The sequence below is a fragment of the Tetrao urogallus genome (assembly GCF_951394365.1).
Source record: "Tetrao urogallus genome assembly, chromosome: 11".
NCBI classification, from domain to species: Eukaryota; Metazoa; Chordata; class Aves; order Galliformes; family Phasianidae; genus Tetrao; species Tetrao urogallus.
The window spans coordinates 10,014,089-10,028,190 of record NC_136824.1 but is presented as its reverse complement, the minus strand read 5'-3'; the positions used below and the strand labels follow the sequence as shown (position 1 = coordinate 10,028,190).

The window sequence follows — 14,102 nt, the reverse complement described above, 5'->3', positions numbered from 1 at the left end:
CCAAGGCCTTCTTCTTCTGACTTTTGGCACGCTTTGGTACAGAAGTTGTAATGGGAATTGGAGTCTGGACTATATTGATGGGAGAATTCTCTGGTAAGTCATCTAACTGGAACGTTAAAACAGTGCATACAACACAATTAAAGACCTTTCTCTTCAAGACCACAGAAAGCATTAACACGCTAGAAGCCAAATGAGTAATTATTTTTATCACCAGTAAGATTCAATAATTAAATACATCTAGATGACCCAAGTAAGGTAAGAAAATAAATCTTAGGTAATTATTTTTGATAGGAAAAATACTATAATTTTTCCAATTATCTTCTGGGTACTTTGCAGTCTGATTGCTAAATGAGGGCGATTTTTTTCTCCACTCAAAACATTTCATGAGGACTTGCTTTTCATGGACAGCAGCCAAATAGGTTAAGTAGTTTACACAGAGGTGTGAAACAAAACGTTTAAGTAGATCACATGAAAAGCACATCCGCAACACTTATTTCTACAGTCTCAATGTAGATGTTTAGCTTATTTTCCTTTCAGAATAACCAATTCAAACTAATTACTTCAGGAAACTGAAACACTATGTATTTGCAGATTTAACAATTCCACATCAATGCAAGTCCCTCAAGTCAAAGAATAGCTAGGATGTAATCCAGGCATTAATACAAATAAACCCATATAACCCTCAAAATCTATCTCAGGAATCCTTTGGCATGTACTATTCACTCAAGATTTAGCACACAATTTCACAAAAGCAAAAAAACTCATAAGAAACAATCAATGAAATGGAGAAGTGTTCAAACATATCATACAGTCTCTCTCATTAACAATCTCATCAACAGATAAGAAGCCAGCAGTCTTTTTACGATGGGTTCTACACTCCATTTAATTCACATTTTTTACACACCTAAAGCCAGCAATGCAAATATGCTCAGAAGATCACAATTTAGACATTGCATAAGTTTGTATCTTTTTAAAATAGATCTCTATTACTATTACAGTATTTCATTTCAAAACAACTTCTGCTAATTTAAAAATAATTTGCTTTGTTTTAGAAGAATCACTTACTACTTTGGGTGAAATCTTCTGCTGGATGTTACTACTTTTGCTGTTGCCATTGTCACTATTTAGTTCTGGAAACTCATCTTCATCCTAAATAGTAAAAAATAATAATAAGAGCACAGAAGAAGTCGTCACATTAAAGTACCAATTGAAATACCTGAAAAGACAACAGCAAGTTTAATGCTGAAGATCCACGTAAACTAGATGTGCTTGAGACTAACACAGAAAATGACAGAAAAAGTTAAAACAGTTCTGTATCTGTATAACCATTTTTTAAGAAATTATTTATCACCTCTTCAAATAAGTTCTGCTATATTTAGAAAGGAAAAAAGTCACAGGACAGTAGTTTTTATTTGCAGGCCAAAACAAAGTTTTGCAGCTTCTCCCATTTGATAACATCACTTGTTCTACATTTATCTCACTAATGCGTTGACAGTTTTCATACAACACTACCTCAAAATACAGAGGCTCAGGACTCTGCTCTGCTCTACTCGACTGACTCGTAGTTGGAGGCTTTTCATGTCGTTTCTGCAAATTCTGTCTCCTTTCTGAAGATGTGCTGTGGCCTCTGCATCTGAAACCAGACTACAAAATAATGAACGGGGTTGGTATTACGCAGTTTCAGCTTTTCAGTATGTGTGCATGCATGTAAGGCATTCATATTTGTTAATTAGCAATGAAGAAGGCATAGTTTATAAGGAATTATATTTAACAAGCTGACTATTTTAAACATTAAAAAAGCATTCTACAGATAGCATTAATCTATTCTAAAATTCATTGTTTTCATATTACAAGAAAGAAAATACTTAAATTCACACTTACCTGTGAACTATTTCTTTGCTCAGCTTGTCTTCCACCTCTAATAAACGTTTGTGCTTTTTCAATCCAAGGCTTCTTTTGAATTGCCTGGGAATTTACGTTAGTCCAACTTACACCAGCTGAAAGGAAAGTGCCAGCTATAAAAAAAATGAATCGCTATCACAGAGTACATCGTAGTGACATGCATGGAACCAGAGCCAGGAACTCCAATTTGATACAAATGCAATTCTTTGTGTAGTTCTAAATTCCTTACAACATTCATTTCTGTAGCTATTTACAGAAGTTACCCGAGTCACTTTTATGGAAGAGTCACACAACAATATTCAACTGAAGATATTCAAACTGGCATTATCAGCAAGCAGTCAGATAAAGGAAATACTGAATGCACATCCACAACAATTTCGGTCCAGCCATAAACAACTGCCACTAGCATTACCCACAACTACTAATCACATCTGTTCATGTCCTTAAAGTACGAGTGCTTCTCAAATAGAGAGAGTTCTTTACTTCTCAATGAAGAGCAATGCCATTACCATCCATACACAAACTGAAGTCCAGAGTAAGGAAGTATGAAAATAAAGTACAATAGAAGCACAGCCTGGTGTGAATGCTTCCATTGCAAGCCCTGGATTTTTTTCTTCCTTTGAAGAGAGAGATTTTGATAAACTATTAGTAATAGCTACTTACACACTTCCATTCAACAAATCAACAAGGGAGTATTGATGAGAATGATGGATATCACAAAGACAAATCTTCTAAAGTGTCTGATGAGTTACAGCAGAGTCCTGGAAGCAGACCATTCCCAACAAGACAAAGTAAAAATAAAACATACACAGCTCACTACAAAAATGCTTACTTGTATTTATTGATGGCTCTACAACCTGAAAAGGAAAAAAAAAAAACAATTGTTTTAGTAGCCTTCTTTTTGGTCTGCAGGATACAAATATAGTTAAGTTACCCAGTTATGTTTACATACATTCATTGCACAAGAATCTGCATTTCTTGAAGTCACAGCTGCAGCCTGGTTATTGCCATGCTTAGGACTACAGTAGCCACTATCACTGTCAATGTCTGCTTCGCTTGCGCCCTGCTCACTAGAGGACTCCGCAGCAGGGTGAGAAGCTCTTCTGCGTCTGCCTTTTGACTTCCAAAGCATCGTAGAGGCACTCTCAGAAAGTGACTTGTTAGCTATATCTAAAGGAAAGTCTGCGACACAGATTTAACAAAGTAATTAGTTAATAAGACACAAAAAGTCCACGTGATAAGAACAAAAGGAAAAAAAAGTCCTCGCACTTGACAAAAAATTCCTTTTAATATTAATGACATCACCTTTATTTCTAAAAATATATATATATATATGCATCTAGATCCAACTCCCTCAATAAGATAAAGGTGTTGTTGGCAATAGCAACATCTCTGCAGGAATACCACATCATTGCAAACACTGTACTCTGACAGACTGAAAAGGTTTCTGCAAATACCAGCGGCCTTGATCTGCAAAGATCTCTCTCAGAAGCTACCTCTTAAAAGAAGATGGACCAGTTTCAGAAAGACCATAGCCGAAATGTAGTTCTAGTTATTTTGCACTCCCTTCCCACCCAAAACAAACAAAAAAGGGATTACCTGTTTGCTGTGATGCATCAACCAACAAAACAATCTTTGATCTGTTCTCAGGACCTGATGAACTTGTCTCCTTCTGAGTGGCTACATTTTTCACTGGAGGACGTTTACTTTTTATGTGCATCTGTAACTGCTGCTGCTGTTTTAAAAGATTAGCCAAGCACACATATAAGCCTATATAAGCCATATACTATTTGACTTCATAGTTGTAATCAAGCTAAACAAAGTTCCAGTACTCCTTCCAGAAGCCACATATTTGAAGACAAGGGGTTAAAGGATTCAAGTAATTACAAGTAATTCATAAATTACTTGTAACAATCTCATACACTGCATTTATTAACCTTTTCAAAGCATTTTCCTGCATGAACTTTTTTTTTTGCTACTTCCACATCCTAACAAAAGGAAAAAGTATGAATATATTCCGTTCTCTCAGGACATAATTCAGACCAAACTAGCAGAGACAGTGGGAACTCCCCATATTACACTTACAGATTTTAAGCTCACATGTATTTTAGCCCCAAAATATCTCTATGTGCAGCTACACAACACTCCAGTTAACATCTTTTCCACCCACCTTCCTTTCCATTGATATACTTCCATACCTGCTCTTGCTCAAATGAGAAGCATGTTTCTGTACAGGTACTTTTGTTTATAGTTTTATTTTTGCCATTAAAAAAAAAACAACCAGACTGTGCCATGCTTACTTTTGGTATGATTGGTCCCCTGTTACTGCTTCTGCTTCGCTGGGTGGATATTGGGAAGACCTGGCCTGACGGGTTGGGACGCTCAGTGCATTCTGTAGTAACTGTATTCACAGCATTTGCTGTTTGAAATGGTGCTGAATAGGGGGGAGGAAAAGGATGATAGAAACCCATGACCTGAGCACAGGGTGCTGGCATCAGCTGATAGTACGTGTATTCTGTAGAAACAGGTGGTTGGGCAGGTATTATAGGATAAGCAAGGTACGGTCCTGCAGGATTTGGGTTGGGTTGCTGCCATCTGATGTCATTGTTATATAATGGAAACTGTCTGTAAAAATTCAAAAGGAGAGAAAAAAGATCGTTCAGTAAGTTTTTCCCTGTCAAGAAAATTCTGCACATCAGAAAACCACCACTCTTAGGAAAAAAAGCCAAAACCATTACATAGACCATTTGTTTTTAGTAACTGAACTTAAATCTTAAAGATTCCAATTAAATGATGTTCAAATCTCCGATTACACTAAAGAGTAAAAACGTAGAAATAGTTTTGTTTCTCTTGTCACGTGCAAATTTATTCCTAATGTTAAATTTAGAAATTAGGGGTGGGCATTTCTCTTGAGAAATTCTTGGAACCAACTACAAACTAAATTTTTTCAGCATCTCAGAGAATAAGCAACTTCAGAAGCAAGCTTCCACAGGTAAGCTAGCAGAAAGATGACAGTGACATGCCTGTTAGCAGGGCCTGAATATTTGACCCTGAATAAAAGGAAGCAGTCAATTCATCCTTGCTCAAAATGCCTATGAAAATGCAGGCCTTAAGAAACGCCTGTAAAAGCCAGTTTCTATTTGAGAAGCTTACTAATAAAATGAAGTGTGTGTATTTCTTCCAGCGTTTATTTGAGATACAGCATACCACAAGAGCACTCCCAGGGAAGCTCTAAGCCCAATTACTGTCTCTCTCTTCACACCTGAAGAAACCAGGAGAGTATCAACAGAGAATGCCCAAATACTACAGAAAGCAAATGACAGGTAAAGAGTCAGGGTAGATTTACAGATTTGTTGTGGGCAGTTGTTAAAGGATTCTTTTTGTTCTTACCTAGGCAAACGCAGCAGTACTACAGAGTGCTATCCTAAGCAAACATTGACTACATTTATCAACATCAACTAACAAATACATGTGTATTCACATAATGAGCACAAAATAAAGAACATTACAATTGTGTATTTAATCAAAAACCTTCGGGCTAGAGTGATGAGATCCTAAACTCAATGTATTATAACCAGTTATTCAGGAAACTGGATACAGCTCACTGAGTGCAACAGTGTCAGGTGTTCCCTCATAGCAGGATACGCGTTGCACACCTAGAGCCTTGCTTCAGAAGCAGAGATTCAAACATGAATCTCCTGACTGCCTGGGAAGGCAGCAGACAGAAGATTTGTATCAAAACCCTGCAGCAAGTGAAAAGAGCAAAGAACACCAACTGAGGAAAGCAAAAAGGAAGCAAACAAGCAAAAAACATTTCACCCTTACTAATGAGCAGAGGGGAGATCAAGTGCAGCAAACAATGAGTATACAAGCAGTTGTTAAAATTTCAAACTCATTCAGAATTTTTCTTCCATTAAAACCACAACCACATGTATTACCTATTGGATTGATTTTCCTGTACAAATGGATAGCAAGTGATCAGGTAGCTGGGGATAGGAGTTGCTTCCACGCCATTAACTCCTCCGCTGTCACTAGGAAGCGCCATCGGGATCATTAGTGTTTCTGGACCCTTCTTTTGAGGAATAAATGGTTCTACTTCAGCTGACAGCTTGACATTCTGAAGAAAGAGAAAGCATTGTAATTAAATACAGAATTAAATCATTTAGGAAAACTTAAGAGATTCATAAAGTTGTGCGGCAATCATCACAAACAGCAGGCAAAAGGGCGACAAGGCTACAAGCCTTCTGCAGTCAACTGAAAGAGGTGGAGAACAGTTGGTAAGTGGTTGTTGGATCCTTCCAGTCATAGGCTGTAACACAAATCAACATCTAGCATTTATATTAACCTTTACAAAGTGCTGTACAAACACCAATTAATTTAAAAGGAACTGAAGTTCTGATCTTGCAGAGGAAATGCTAGTCTGAACACAGAAAGAAAGAGACTTGCACTGTAGGTGGAGCACAGTTGTGTAGGCTAGCATAATTGAATTCAACATATGGAAGATGTAGTAATGCCTGGTGTGCACTACCAAACTGACCATGTTCCCAGGCAATTATAGAACAGATTTTTTAGCCACCATAGGTTTACTGCTAAAATAAATGGAACGTGTGTGGGGTTTTCTTCTGTGATACACCATCTGCACAATTTTAACATATTTTAAAGTGTTAGAAATATGATCACATTTTGTCATGATAAGAGAATTAAAGACTGCTTAGAAATAAGTTTTAAACTGTGCTCTCAAAGGAAAAGACCACCCCCAGCCCCAAAGGCATCCTTAGCAGCTTGTATAGCTTTTTTACCCATGGCTTTGGTCTGGTAATAGATTAGCTGGGTCCTACCTTTCAACAATGACAAATGCTCCATTCAGTCAGCTAAAGAAGCCCTACTCTGAGATGCAGATCCACTATAACCCGAAATTCCACCTACTAACAGAAATTACATTTAGCCAGAACTGATCTAACTTTCCAAACTTTTCAGCTTCAATTCCCTTGTCTCACACTAGTTACCAAGTCCTTTCGTTCCAAAGCAGGCAAAGACTCCACAGCTGTTTCTTTCTTTTGTCCAGGAAACTATTCCAAAAGCCACACACAGTCTGTAGGAGGACATGCTCTTGTTTTAAAAGAGGTGAACCCTGAAGGTTTGATGTGCAGTGGACAATCTTATATCCTTGTCACTATTTGTTCAACGCCCTCAAAATCAGGTAGACAACACTTCTGAAAACACCATGACAAGTAGTCACAACTACCTTGCGATCCTGAGTTCACACCTTCGCTTTGTCAATCCCACAATCCATCTGAAAACATTTTCTGTTACCGCCCAGAATCTCAACGCAATAGCTTCTTTTACAATTTACTTTTGAAATAAAACACACGTGCAAATCATGTGCTTCCTTTATCAGCATGGGGTGAGGAAGTAGGGAGAAGCTGGAAGGGGAAAGTCCAAAAGCATTTTTAAACTGCAGTTTTCCACTGTCAGTGAGGAAGCTATTCTTTTTCTTGATGAACAGGCTCTTTTAACACATCAGACTGAACAGGAAAGACTCCCAGCTTAAACATTTGTTTGAGCAACAGCGAAGTCAAGACACTTAAATAGAAGAAAGTTTAATTAATCAGTAAAAGATAGAAAATCATAACTAACAAAATGACTAAGAACCTGTGTTGCACTGTAATTTACCAAACAAATGAGCAGAAAACCAGCAGTCACTTAATTACTTGGTTGTCACAAAGAGAAGTGGGAAGAAGTTTGCACAGTAAATGCTCTAGGGCTTCACTTAAGTATTAAACTTACTCGTAAGTCATCATAACTGCCAGTACTTGGTGCACCATTTTTATTATATTGAAATATTTTCTATATGTGTACATGTAAAACTTAATTGCAACATGCAATGTCTGAATTCCCTGCTCATTTCAGAAGAATTCTGCTCATTGAATTCTGTTAAACTCCATTTGACACCCAATGCTACGTGACCGCAGTCTGTAAGAGCCACTTAATGACTTGCTTTTTAATATGCATTTGATGCCCGTCGAAAAAGTTTGGTTCCATTTCTGCATCTGCCTGTTTATTTTATCCTTCCATTGTCAAATTGCTCATTTATAGTTCTTCCATGAGATTTTATGTAGTTTTAATCCAAATTTCACCATTAGCTAGTTCCTGTATACACCAATTCACTTATCTGCAGAGCCACGAGGCAACTCCCAGGCACAGAAGTGCCCTGCTCTACCCAGGGTTCCCTCTCAGGCCTTGGGCTTATCACTGAGCTCACCAGTGACTCACATACCCACCTGTGAAATTCCAAGTCATCTGCTTCAACACGGCATCACAGGACTATTTTACACACACACACACACACACACACACACACACACATATACACACACACAGAAAAATCAACTGTTTTCAAACAGTGATCATGTGGTAAGTGACTGAAATACCAACACTCTGAAAATGAGGAGATTTTTTCTGTGACATGTAAAGATTGCCCTGCAGAACTGTTTGCAATAGAATTCGGTTGTGGGCTGACCTACAAAACCAGGCTGCAGAAGTGTTAAAGCAACACGCTAAGGCTGTCTCACCCATACAAGATTCAAGAGCATAAGCAGGATGAGCTCTGCAGAAATACAGAACTCTTACAAGGCACTGAAAGCTCTCAGACAACTACACCTAACCCGCTGGTCGGTGCCTCCCAGCTACATGCTGACTGAACTTTGGCCAGAACACCAACTATAAACCACTACAGAACTGACTAGGAGAACAGTCAAAACATCTGATATTTGTGATGCAGGTGGTACAAGATTCTCTATTTTAAGGAGCTTCCCAGTCTGCTCTTTCCCTACATTGTTTTGGCAGACTGATGTGGAAATACGAGAAAAATGGCTGGTATTTAATAACGATTCCCTCGTACAGCTCTCTTAGTAAAGTGATCTTTGCGATAACAAATCTTACCATCATACTTCTGATAAGATGTATTTATTTCTTTATATCTTTCCAGTAAATATAGAATTCTCTCTTTTCAAATTTCCTCAAGAGCGACGGGGGGAAAGACTTGGGTATTTCATAAGTAAACAAATCTAGCAAAACAAAGTTACTTTGCTCCTTCCATGAAACACTGAGATAGAAGGACTAGAAGGATAACTTCAGTGTTTCCTTCCCTGTTGCCCTCTCTCTCAAACAGGTAATGATTAACTATTGCTATGATAGAGCAATTCGTTACTATATTTTCTGTACAGCTTATAAAGTATTGATCTTGATTATAGTACCAAGATAAAGAATATCCTGTAGCCACAAACAGGTAAGGGTGCATTTGAAAGTTAAAACCCTTTTTTGTCTACAGAACTTCCACAGTGTGTTACAGTAATCCAAACAGTCCAGAAGTCTCTTACATGCATTATACTATTAGCCCTTTTCTGGCACAATCTGTACGTGCAGACTTGTTAATTACATCAACATTTTTAAGATGCTTCCTTCATCTTGCTGAAGCAACTGTTTTTTTAATTTTGCATTTATGCTGCAGACTATGTATATTAGCAAAATAGCAATCTCAGCCTTAATAAGGTGCTTCAAAAATCCTGCAAGCATAGAATAAAAGACCAGACCCCTTTCTAAAGTGGCATGTTGTTTCAGAGGTAAACCCTAAGCGGATGAGCCAAAGAGCACGAAGATGTGTAGTACAGCAGTTCCTCAAAGGTGGCAGTCACACTGCACAGAGCAGCAAGTGCACATGAACAGAAACCTGCAGGACTGATCACAGAGCTGACCTGCAGTCAAGAGCAACAAAAGGTACTGACAAGAAAGACGCTGAACGCTAACAAGCTCTTGGTAATCTTTACAACAGAACACTTGTGATGCTATTTAATGCTATGATTGCTTCCTGGCCATTTACCCTGCAGCCAATAGAAATCAGCACTTTGCCACTGACAACAGCAAACACGGAGCTGGGCCCTACATAGTTAATATCAAAAAAAGTATGTTTTCATCAGGCAATCCAAAGGCAAACATTGCAAGACCTAATTTTACACTGGCATGCAACTTTGTCATGTTTATTCAACCTTCTACATCATGAAATTGAACAAAGCTTTATCGAAACTGACCTTTGATAACAACTTGTTTCAGCATGACTTAAATTCATATTTAGAATCCTCAGATTTTCAGCCACTTGCCTATGAACAGAAACACATTCCTTCAAAAGAAACCAGGACTCACACAGAAGTCTCTTTTGTAGATATCCCTAGCTTTAATTTGCAAGATGCTCTGCACTGTCTCATTACATATTTCGGTCCAACAATTACAACTCTTTCAAGACAGCATATATACTGAAGAGATCCTTTGTTTCCTATATAAAAGCTACTGTAGTCATCAACAGCTGCAAAGACAGAGGATGACACAAGCAGGAACAGACTGGTAAACTTTGTTCTATAGTTATAGCACTGTATGTTTAATCTTAGAAAAGTTTTTGTTCATTGTATTTAATGCCATTCAGCACTCCACATTAAATGGAAGCGCTGTCAGCTTGCTCTCTTACTGCAGAACACTTGGGTATCTATCTTACCATTTACAGGGTGAGAAAATAGACACAGATGCTGCATTTCAGTGGGCTAGAACGAAATCAGCTGTTTCACTGCCACAAAGTCTGGAAACTAGAAGTCTCATCACAAACAAGATAAAAAGCAGTGCTCAAATAACTGCTTCTAAAAACCCCATTTCTTAATTTCAGACCTCAAAATCCAACAGTACCACACCAGGTGACATTTCATCTATTTTAGATAAACTTTACCAATATGGAAGTCATTGTTTCTATAATTAGCTGCTTCTAAGTGGCAGATGATTCAGGAATGGTAAATATGCAGTCTGACTGGAAACACCAGCAGCGCCGTTTAACAGCACGCACCATTCCATCCAGCCTTATTTAAACACAGTAATTTTGATCCAACACTTTAAGCAAATACACCATCGAGTTGGTCTTTCCCTTTTCTCTTAGCTCCCATCTACAATTCTCTTTCCTTTCACAAAAGAAAATACCCTATATTCAGAAACAACAAACTATTAAGAACTGATATTTTAATGGCACAACAGCACAAGTTAGCTTTTGTATCATTCAATAACAGAATATTCTAGGGGGGAAAAAAAAGTGGAAAAAACTCAAATGCAGTATTTGTAGTCACAAAGCTTGTCCAAAAGATAAAAAGCTATAAACAGGATCCTCTTCTCTTATCATACTTACAGCACTTGACAGTGCACATCAGCTTCTGAATTCACACTATCAACGTGAAGTGGGAGTATGAGTGCCTTGCAGTCTGCACACTGGAGGTGTCAGAGCAAACCACTCACCTGCCTGCTTCCTCACCACCACAAAACAGTCAGCAAGAAACATTCGTGATCAGAATGCTCAGAAGACCTTCATGTATCATAGCATTAATATTTTAAATGCATTGCAAAACACATTCTGTAATAAAACAAAAGCCTTAGTAAAATCCAAATTCTTCTGTACTTTCAAGGTTCAAGAGAAAGAAACATGCAAAACCTAGGACCTGGGAAAACATCTTTTTCAGTCTGCTGACACTTGAAAAGTCTGCCATGAATAAGAATCAGAAGGAAATAAAATAGGATAAAGAATACACAGATCTAGATCAACTACCACAGCAAGCACTTTATCAGGCCAACTGTTGAACGGTCGAGAATAGCAGAGGCAAGCACACCGGGCAGTATTTAAGCAACAGCAATACAAAACACAGGTACTTGATTTTGCAACTTCATCTAATTTCTCAACCGCATTAAAGAACTAAACGCCTTAATCACAGGGCTAGACAAGTGCCTAGCTCTTACAAACGAGGCACAGCAGTACCCTGCAGAGGAGAAGTGGATTCTCTACCATGACCAGCTCAATAGAAAGACTGCTGAAGGTCACATACTGCATTTTCTCTCACACAGAGAAAGCCTACACTTAATCACTTCTCATCCACTTCTAAACAGAACAAGCTTCAGATCACAATAAATACTACTATAAATTTTTTTTGAGGGTTTTTTTTTTTTTTTTTAATGTTTTCTTCTCTATTAGCTGCCAAAAGATCACTAGGCACATCACAGCAAGCAAAGCCACACCAGAGTGAAGGTAACAAATGTCAAGAGCAGAGCTCAGTGATGCTATTTACTCATACAGGTGCCCTCATGTTTTTGGTGCATGATGTCTCATCCGGATTTACTCATCCAGCACCCAAAACTGTTCAAATACTTTCCCCACCAAAGGCGCCTGCAATCCTCCCTTACTCTTGAAGTACTAATTTCTACCATAGCATGGTATTCCTACCTACCCATGTTCTAATTCCACAGTAATTATTCCTATCATCAGGAACAGTTACTTTACTGTGGTTGAGTGAGTAATCTGGGGGAAAGAGAAGAAGAGAATTAGAAAAACTGTTATTATGCTGTGATATTCATTTACCAGATGTCACACAATACAGATGCTGAAAGTACACCAAATGGAAGACATCATAGAACAGCCCCCCAAACTGATGCAACCTCACCCACCAGTTACACTGATTATGGAGATTACAATCTATCTCACTGCACTAAAGATAAAAACTCAAAGCATTTAGAAATCTCTTAACTTGCTACTGCATTATTAGGAGAAAAAAGCAACAAGGCAGTTGAGCCATTTTAGAAACTTAACAGCTATTAATTTGCCTGTCTAGAAGCCTTAGTAGTGGACAAGGAACAGAGCTAGATGTGCTGCAAGCAGAATGAACAAGATGATGGCTCCTGCTTCAGAGAGCTCAAATTGAGGTACTGCAGTTAAGATAACTACACCATCAGATCCAGCACCTTACACTGTAATAGCTCATGAAAAATGAGAATAACTATTTCCATCAAATAAAAAGAACGGTTTGATTGTGACACGAGTATAAACCTTACAGTAATGGGGCAAGAAAGAGTTAGAGCAACAGGGAATAAATATTTCACAACTCTGCCACAGTCCTAGTTACAGTGGAACCAGAAAGGAAAAAAGTACAACAGATGAACTAAGTAAAGGAAAAAAGTACAACAGATGAACTAAGTAATGTATTGTTTTCTACATTTTAGATCATTAAGACAACACACTGAGAGCCATACCATACTTTAGAAGCAAGAACAAAATATAAAGTATTGTATCTGTAGAGTGCTCTATTTTAAGCTCATGTTATTTACTTAATTCACTCTACTACTAGAAATCCCTGGATTTCTAGCAAGGCACAAAGTAACAAAAAAGGAACATGTGAATTCAAAATAAGAATTTCCAAAACATTCAGCTGAACCTGGAGCTGAGAATTACAACGAGGCCACAATGGAGGGCAGCACTCACTTCAGAGGGATCATTCAGATCTGCTTCCTGACCATGGAAACTCTCACTGTGTGCACGTAAACAACCACACAGACACCTGTGTTCCAGCACAGCCTTTTATATAGTTAAGAGTAACACAGAGCAATTACTTGGAGAAGAGCAAGTTCACTATTACAGAAAAGAGAAAAAGGTGATTTCCAGAATTAGTGCCCTATATGCCCAAATCTCTCGCTGTCAGCAACCCCCAGCACTAAAAACTTCAGCTATTTCCATCACACCAACAAGTGCCAGGTCGCACACACCGCAAAGTTCCACAAGTCCCTTCTGGTGAGCACACAGCCTCGAACCACCCCTCACAACCGCAATTATTCCACAAGCTTGAAACTGAGTCTATCTATAGGAACCTGAGGGAGAGGCCCAAAATAGAGGGCACGGCCCCTCACGAACACCAAGGGGCGAATCCCACAGCGCTAGACTTAACGCGGGCAGAGCCAGCCCGAGATCCAGAGGCTGAGGAGGGCACAGCCCCACGCCTCCCGCAGGCCGGCGCCCAGCCCCGGGCCGGCAGGGCAAAGGGCCGCGCCACAGCCGCTCCCAGCCGCAGGCCGGACGGGGGGCTCCGCCAGGGGGGACCGCCGTCCCCTCTCGACCCGCACCCCCGTCAGCCGCTGCCAGTCTCCGCAGGCCGCGGGCCGCGCCCCGTCCCCGCGCACGGCAGTCCGGGACAGCACCGGCCGGGCCCGACAGCAGGCAGTCGCCGCTCCCTCCCGCCCGTCGCTGCCCCCCTCAGCGCGGCGCCGGGGCGTCGCAGCCACCACATCTTCCACCGCGGTTGTTTACGGCCCCCCAGCGCCGAGCCCGCCCCCCGCACCTTGTCGGCTTTGTCCAT

General features: G+C 39.5%; 1 protein-coding gene across 1 annotated transcript in view; it reads right to left on the bottom strand.

The window, feature by feature from the left end:
- The window catches only part of SECISBP2L (SECIS binding protein 2 like), a gene marked incomplete at its 5' end in the record, with an annotated part of 20,019 nt that extends 5,917 nt beyond the window's left edge, over nt 1-14,102 (bottom strand). The window contains 10 exons of the mRNA XM_079541115.1: nt 8-106; nt 1,066-1,149; nt 1,513-1,644; nt 1,882-2,015; nt 2,735-2,759; nt 2,855-3,084; nt 3,502-3,637; nt 4,203-4,527; nt 5,841-6,019; nt 14,085-14,102. Of these exons, the coding sequence (XP_079397241.1) occupies nt 8-106; nt 1,066-1,149; nt 1,513-1,644; nt 1,882-2,015; nt 2,735-2,759; nt 2,855-3,084; nt 3,502-3,637; nt 4,203-4,527; nt 5,841-6,019; nt 14,085-14,102 (1,362 nt within the window). The remainder of the gene's footprint in view (nt 1-7; nt 107-1,065; nt 1,150-1,512; nt 1,645-1,881; nt 2,016-2,734; nt 2,760-2,854; nt 3,085-3,501; nt 3,638-4,202; nt 4,528-5,840; nt 6,020-14,084) is intronic.